Source organism: Mytilus trossulus, chromosome 7 (assembly GCF_036588685.1).
Source record: "Mytilus trossulus isolate FHL-02 chromosome 7, PNRI_Mtr1.1.1.hap1, whole genome shotgun sequence".
Classification (NCBI taxonomy): domain Eukaryota; kingdom Metazoa; phylum Mollusca; class Bivalvia; order Mytilida; family Mytilidae; genus Mytilus; species Mytilus trossulus.
The window spans coordinates 23765331-23774430 of NC_086379.1; the positions used below are offsets into that span (position 1 = coordinate 23765331).

General features: G+C 30.4%; 1 protein-coding gene across 1 annotated transcript; it reads left to right on the plus strand.

The window, feature by feature from the left end:
• Nucleotides 1-983: 983 nt before the first annotated feature.
• On the plus strand, nt 984-3372 carry LOC134726277 (perlucin-like protein). Its single transcript, XM_063590677.1, has 4 exons — nt 984-1035; nt 2041-2129; nt 2766-2871; nt 3140-3372. Exons 1-4 carry the CDS (start codon nt 984-986, stop codon nt 3370-3372), a joined length of 480 nt encoding a protein of 159 aa, XP_063446747.1.
• The last annotated feature ends 5728 nt before the right edge of the window (nt 3373-9100 follow it).

Sequence of the window (9100 nt, forward strand, 5' to 3'; positions counted from 1 at the left end):
AGACTGGCCGAACCGGGTTTTTAACATGCTAATTCAAAACATAACCGGAGAAAGGAAAAAAAAGATCATTCACAGGTGAAATAAAATATAAACCTTTCAAATAAAAAAGTTCGCAAGAAAAATATATTCACTGTGGAACCTCTTCTTTTGCTACCTCCACTTTCTACCCTTAAATGAAGCATTCCAGTCGATTTAAACTTAAACCATTGCTTTCAAACCGATTTATTTACGTGCATTACTGACAGCTCGTAAACGTATCTGTGCATATCCCTAAACCATATCAACTTTACAAAATAAAAAGTCATTAATCAGTTGAGTCAACTTGGAAATCATGTTGATTGTTATAATCCTATGAAATCAGGTTAACAAACATCAAGGACGATATTATGATAATGATCAGAAAAATGTATTTATTATATTCTGATATTTAGATTAATATTGTGATAACTCTGTGGTGGTGATTCCGAAGACATGCATCTTTGGATAATAGATTCACAACCATCATCTATTCTAGTACTAACGGTGTGACTCAGATAGAAAAATATCGTTGCTAGGATTTTCTCAAGATGCGCGTTCCGTCTTCATTTAAGTCAACAAAGTCCCTCAAAATGGATATTCCGATTTACCTTCTATTATTTCACCTTATGAACTGATAAATATTCTTATTCAAATTTCAAATATTCACATTGGACATCTCGAACTATGGCTTGTATCCTTATCCTGACAAATGTTCCAAATTATATTCCAAATAATCTTGTTCTAAAATTTGAACTTTATCATAATGGTCTTTATGAATACCAGTCTCAAAGTTCATTACTTATCATTAATAACAAGAAAAACCTTGACTTTGACCAAAATTTTACACCCCCATTCAAGTTTGTCTGAATTTTTTTTACATCACGAACTTAACTTAATTTAACGCATATAAATATCGCCTCTAGAAATACATCATTCAATATTCAATCTGCTTTCAATATATCAACATGTCTTTTGTTTTAATGAAACTTTGTGTTCTGGCATTTGTAGCCACTATTGGTAAGTCAATTATTTTAAAAAATTTAAGTGATTCTTTTCTGTATTTTTGGGGATATAAAAGCATTTACCGAAGTACATGTAGCATAAAGCGCCGAATGGCTTCATTCGAAAAAATGTACGGACGGACAACCTTTTTCAATCCTATAATATGACTAAAAGAGGAATTCAAAACTGATGGTTAAATGTTTTACTAGGATCATGATCATTTGAATTACCTGTGCACCTTATTGCGGAAACTCTGGTCATGATGGAGGATACATTTCATTTTGAGAAATTTTCAGAATGACGCAATATTGCTGTCAACCAATCAAAATAAAGTATTATAATGAAATATACAATGTCTGTAATGTAACTATTGTTTATTTAACTGATTCTTCATGATTTAATCTGTAATTCATAATCAGAAGTTTTTACGTCTTGTTTTGATTAATGGACATTAGGATTAAAGTAAATGTTAGTATAATCATAGCGGTGAAGTTTAGGACTAACAATTTTACCCAATTACAAAGTAGCATATTTGATAGATAGCATTGTAAAACACATATCTCAATTACAACAACTCTATAGAGAACCAATTAATAATGCATTGACTCGTTAAAATGTAGTAGTATTTCGTGTGAATGGTCCTTATGTCATCAAATTGTACATTGCAATAACATTCAAAGCCCAACCTTTGTTTGTTTTTGAATATTCATATTGTTGTGATAAACGTTGTCATTGATAGCAAGAGCAGTTATCGATGCGATGATTTTTTTGGATAAAGAACACCCTGTGCTTTAAGACTGATTATTAAATAGTGGAGGTTATCATCGTGATGAAAATAAACTAAGCGTCGAATATTTTTGTGTATCTTTTTAAATGGATTAAAGATTGTTATTCTATTATTTTGGATTTTGACAGCTTTCCATGAACGTGATAAATCTCTCTAAATCATATAAGAAAGTTCTCAACATTAATTTTCTGTATGAAAGGATACATGCATATATATTATAATTCTGATTTCAGTATTTTCTGCATGCCCTACTAGTTGGACTCATTATAAAGACAAGTGTTTCTTTCTAAGCCGTGACAACGAGACATTTGCCGATTCACTGGTGAGTACAAAGGAATAGAGCATAGGGAGGGTTTCGAAAATAATTGTTCATAAACTCTTATTCTGATTTCGATTGTTTTACTTTGAAGTATAATTACTGTTTTTGTTTTGAACGATGTATGGAGTCTGACTTATTTGCGATTTTGAAAAAGTGTGCATTCCAATGTTTGCATAGCAATATCGCCTCTTTCAAAGTTATGCGAATCCCTCAAGTGTTTTTGTTTATAATTTATTTCTTATTTGGATGCATGTGTTTTGAACACCGGTAAACTACGGTTGCATCTCATTTCACATCACATGATCTGGTATATGAATCAGCCGTTCTTAATTTATAAATAGAAAGCTTTAGTAACTACATACAGTTTTTGAATAAGATCATCGACATAATATTAGTAGTGGAAGTATATTTTCTAGATGTAGCATATTTTTGTCAAATTAATATCAAAGCAGTTGGTAATGGCCGTTTGTTTTAAACGTTTAAGCATGTCGGAATTATGCTGTTTTTCAAGGGAGAGAAATAGCTGAAAATATGTTCAAATTCCCATTTGATATAATGATATATTGGCATATCCCCATGATGAATAAATGTGTGTGTTTAAATTTGAAAGAAATTCTTTTCTATCTTTTTTTTTTTTAGAAACTGTGTGAAGTGATTGGTCGCCAGTATGGTAGATCGGCATCATTAGCTACCGTTGATGATGCAAAAACACAACAGTTTCTTACAGATTTAATGATCAAAATAAGTAAGAATGTGTTGATATTAGATTTTTTAATAAATAAGGAAGCGCAATTTTTGCTCCCTATCGTGCTTAACCTGAATACATATATAGCCACTATTTTAAGATAAAACTTGGCTGTTTTAATTACATGCAAAATACCTGCAATTAAAAACAAAAATTCACAAAGTAACTTTCAAAATTGATATTTGATTGAGAGAATTTAGCTTGTTTTGTTTTATTGCATCAACATATGTTTGATTGGTGTCCAAACCCATTTTGTATGTTTTCACAGATTCCATTGGAATGTACATAGGATTAAATGACCTTGTAACTGAAGGGGAATTTCACTGGGTAGGTAACGGCAAGCAGGCAACTTACTTTAACTGGGGACCTACCCAGCCAAACAACAGAGGGGGAAACGAGAACTGTGTTGCTATGAGAGTTGATCCAGTTATAGGCTTCAATTATTCTTGGACAGATGGTCCTTGTACAGTACCAACAACATACATTTGTGAAATGGTGTAAGTAATATTGAAAACAAATAAATTTAAACAAATAAAATTTTAACACTGAGCCTTTTATAACTGCAAAAATATATTGTTCTTTTTCTGTTTTCAATGTGGTTTCAACTATTTGGTAATAAACATATATTTGTTGTTTTCAAGATATAAAAACGTCTTTTGCTATAGTTTTTTTTTTATCTCTGGGTATTCTTATAAACAGCCAACTAATTTACAAAGAACAGGTACAAAAATTACAAAATAAGTCGCATTTTACCCCGCTTCGATGTCAAGCAATTGATAATGTAGATATTTCTTTTGCATAACAGTTCGTTGTGTTGTCCACTTCGCGGTCGGCGTTTAAGCAATTGAAAATGTAGATATTTCTTTTTGCATAACAGTTTGTTGTGATGTCCACTTCGCGGTCGGCGTTTAAGCAATATTAATTCATATGACCCACTGAGTTCATACCATGACCGATTGTTTGATATTTTGAGTAAATACATATTCACGCTTCTGTAATATACGTTACAAAAGAGAACTATTTATATGAAAATAAGAATAATTTGTATAATTTGCAACGAAACAATTCTTTACAAAATACGTTATAAGCTATCATCATAATGTTACCGATAAGCCTTCAACAACGAATAAAACCCCTACACCTTACCAAAGTATAAGAATCGCTGAAATGTCAAAAGGGAAACAATTCAAACGTGAATACTAACGACTTCTTCAAATATTTATTTATTCGTTTTAGGGCAGCAGATATTGGAAACCTTCTTGGATAGCTGTACTTGTCAGTAATCGTTTTACAATTTACATGTCACTTTATTTATTACATATTCACACACAAACATTGCTGTTGCTTTTATTTGATATTTAGCGTTTTATGCGAATTGATGGATATTGAGAGCGCCCATGGTGTAACATGGATTGTCGTAAAACAGAAATTTTGTTTTGTAAACTTAAAATTAAAATTGCAAATGCCAAAAAACTCATCATAGATACCACGACTAAATTTTGTATATACGCCAGACGCGCGTTTTGTCTACAAAAAAGACTCATCAGTGGCGCTCGAATCCAAAAATGTTCAAAAGGCAAAATAAAGTATGGATTATTTCTGGTAAATTTCACATATTTATCGTTTATCTATCTACTTAGCGTTTAACAAAAGCCATTGCTGACTAACGTGTATTATGAAGAACAAGAAAGTATTGTAAAGCGAACTTATTTTTTTTTTCAAGTATAAGATATGAATATTATTTTTCATATCATGCAATAATAAACATCACAAAAGCACAAAATGTATATAAAATAGTCCTCCACATAAATATAACAATCAATGTTGTTTCCAGTAACAATGTTTTTTGATTGACCTGATAGAGACCCACAGTATAACCAGACGAAAAGATATAACTTATAGTTATTACATTTCCTTTACATATAGTACATAAAGTACCCAACTACTGTCTGGTTTGTGATATGAAAAGCATGTTAATTATGTATACTTAAAGGCATGTAAAAGTGAACAGCGGGGGAATGAAATACCAATGTACTTTCGGAATTTTCAAATATCATTCTAAAATTACTTGTAATCAGAATAATCTTAAAGATTGATTTACATAATAAAAACGATATAAAGATAAGAGTACACATAAGCCTTGTTGTTTCGATGAAACCATTTCGCCAAATTACCCTGACCTTGTTACATATGCACTGACTTGTTTTAGTCACGCATTTTCCATATAAAAGAGACAAATCTCTGACGATCGAATCCAAAACATTTTAAAAAAGATAAAACCCTGATATAGCCTTACTTAAAATGAAATTAAAAAAAAAATGAAATTAAAGAATTGTTGATAAGAGTTACATCCTCTGCATACCTTCATCGGGCTATTAGAGTGCCCAAAGTACTAGGTTTGTGAAATCACATTTATCCAACAGCACCTGGAGACGTTTGCATAAATCAAACTGGTTTTTAAAGCGATATCTATTTTTTTTAAACTATATTAAAAACAAAAATAATCATCAAAGGTAACATTATGCTCTAAGAATTATGTTTCCAAATGAAAAGATAAAAAAATATTATTGTAATGTCGTGGTTACATCAAATTGAAACTCTAAACACAAAACTTTCAGCTAGATTTCGACGATTGAAGAACACATTTTCAATAGAATCTGCTCAAAATAAAATAATTTCATTAAACGCTGGATGCATCGTTGCCTCTACAAACTTTTTAGACTTTATACATTTTTTAAGAAAAATATCTGATATAGGTAGCTACACTTTGTAAATGAAGCGGTATTCATTCTTTGTGAATTGACAAATTAGTGACTTCATCACATTAATTTATGTGATTAAACATTTTGAATATCTTGTATAAATGTTATGACCAAATTATTAAGATGATTATGGAAAGATGTAAGCTAAGCAGAAAGACAGATTTTGCGTGAGTTGTCATTCTTCTTCTATGATTTAATGATTTGCGACTTGTTGTTTTTATTGGTAGAAAAAGAAACGCAGGCTAAATAAAATGGCGTTCCGTCATAAATCAGACAAACCAAAATATTCATTAGCCTTTAAATCATTCAGACGATTACACCTTCTCTTACGAAAAGTGTCATGATTTCCTTAATTAAAGCTAACATAGGTGTCCTTTCTTCTGTTATATATATATATATATTTGTATCAAATAAAAACCATATAGTGGTACTCGATTTATTTGCAATTGACAACAGCAGAAGAATGTTTTTTGTAATTTAAAAATTTTAGAGAAAGGTGACGTGTTATTTCGACTCTTTTGGTTTAAATTCTCTTAAAAGTTATTTAATATTCATGGTTTTCCTAAACTATTTGTCGTGTGTCCATCTGATAAAGGTTATTTCAGAACACATGCCGTGTTCATCGAAATCAGGATTGTTCGTTTTTAGAGAATTCAATATGTCACGCCAATGTATCAGTAATCAAATTCAAAAAATTATGCATGGTTCTTCGGAATCAATTTTTTAAACAGCTTATTTATTGCCGACTGATAATTTAAATTCTTATCGCGTGAGCGTTCCTGATTATGGTAGATCAAAAATAGGGCTTCGTAAACAAAATAATTCAAATTATAATTTTCATTTATATAGCACTTTGCCGATAAGTCAGCCATTGTGATATCGATAGCAGCTATGGTTGTAAATACCTTATAAACATATAAACAGACAAAAGCCTGTTCCAAGTTAAGCATGAAATTTGTCTTATTTGTCTTATTTTTTCATATACAATATCATACAGCATACCATGTATCAACCCAAAGACAAATAAAATCTCGAACAGACACTCGCTGGAGTGTTTTGATGTCTTAGCTTGAAACGAGTGCGATATTGAAAAACAGAATACATAATTTCATATAATATTTAATGATATTTTAAACAATTGTATATAAAAGTGAAGATAATTTAAGCAGTGTAAAGATGTTCTCAAAAGTCATGAGTACATCAAGCAATAAAAGAATTGTATTAACTTCAAACGAAGTGAGACTAGATAGTTTACGTTTACAAGTTGAGCATCCCCTAGAGTGTTTCAGAGTGTTGCACTATAGCGTCTAAAAGAGCAAAATATATAACCTAAGTGTGGATCGAAAATATCGCTTTCGCTGAAAATAAATGCAAATTTTTGAATAGTTAGATTTGTTCAACATTAAAATCAGAGTCATATATGATCATACTGATTAACACATACAATACATTGTTTATGCAATCAAGCTTAAAAAAATGTGAGACTTGTAATACCGACTACAGAACGACAGCTATTGTGAATCCAGATGATATCACTCAACGGTTGAAACAATTTGTGCAGAACTAAAATACATTCTGCAACATGATAATACTGTTGTTTGGACCTTATTTTCACATCTGAAAACCAGCCTGAATTTAGTTACAAAGTTCCAAAGTTCTTTTCTATGTTGTTGTGGATTGTTAGAACACATTATATTTTAATGTTTTTCTTTACGCTTAAATTTGTCTATAAATACATATTTTGAACTTAAAGCATTCTGTTTATTTTAAGTGCAAAAATGTGAAACAGGACCAAAGTATAAATTCTATATGAGAATTTGTAATAAAATGTCTTAATTAAACACGCAGTCTCAAAGAAACTACATCAACTAGTACGAACTATCCAATCAGAAATTTTACTGTCTTAAATTACGCCTTTTAAATTACAGGTCATCTAAGTGATTTATTTCTTAATTTAGGAAACAAAATATTATTCGGTTTATAGTCCGTGAATACTTTACTTAATCAAGGCCACGCATTATGATGATTTTATCTGATATAGACCAAAGATAAGTTACATGAGATTTACCTGTAATTATCAACAACGTAGTGGATTGTTTCAAAGATGGTATCCCGACTGTAGATAACATTTATATTATTGCCGAATGATGAAATATTAGATTGTTTAGCGATAAGTTACTAAAACAAAATCCCCAGGAGACTTATTTGATGGAATTACCTCTAAACAAATTGTCAAATAAAAATCATGCCGACCTTTGGGTAATAATACAGATTGAAATAAAAATCTCCTACATAACGATGTTAACATCCATAGTGAAAATAGGGCAAATAGATGAAAAATAACTGTAGTGATAATACTAAAGATGAAATGTGTTCTATCGTGCAGTGAAATATAGTACATACATATCAGGACAAATAAATGTCAATGTGCTAAGGGGTTTTTCCCAGACTAGTTCATAAGATAACAGTCCCCTGGATTTTTTTTACAATTACTTATGACTATTTTATTATAATCTATTTTAAAGAAAATATTATTGTCATTTTATGCACTTGATCTGTTTTGAGGGCTGTTACGGAAGAAATATGTATAGGTTTTTTTGCAAATACTTTTTGACGTGAATATGTGAAATTTAAAAAATAGATAGGGATTTAACTGGATAATCCTTATGTGTTGGGTTTTTTGTTATTATTTTTTTTCTTTTTTCTTGAACAACCTTCTAAAAATTTATTTATTACTTTAAAAAAAAAATTCTTAACTTTAAAAATAGAAAATGGAAAATATTTCCAATTAAGATATATTTATAATAATGACATTGCATATATCTTATAATTATTATATTGTATGTACAAATGTATGTCATGTATTTGTTGTTAGTGTTTGAAACAAAAAAATCATAAAATAAAAAAAAAACAGTCCCCTGGATGACATGTCAGCACACCTGAACAAAGTCATTGCTCTGAAACCTAAACGACGCTTGCTTAGCAGGTAAGCAGCAAACGCCAATTTACAGTGGTTTAATCTAGCTGGTAGAGATCTCTGATTGGCTTGTAGAAAAAAATTGTTAAATATAAATAAAAAGGATCGATAAGTACATGTATACGCCAATGAGAAGCACCCAACGATCGAAAGAGGGCAACATGCATGCAGGCTTCATTGATAGACAAGCAAATATTATGCAATACTAAGCCATATCTTTTTAAGTGCAGGTATATCATTTGTACTTTCTACCGTCGCCGCATTCAATTTCCTTTTATCATTATGACATTTAAATGAGATTAAAGTTGAAATGAAAAAATGACTTATTCCTTTGATATTTGAAATTGATTAATAATCATCGGCACAACTCTTTCCTTAATGATATATTTTATTTGGCATTCTAGTTATCCCTCTGGGGACATCCAATGTTGTCCAATCAGCATTTGACCTAATTTGTGTACAACAATAATTTTGAGGAAACTCTCTATAC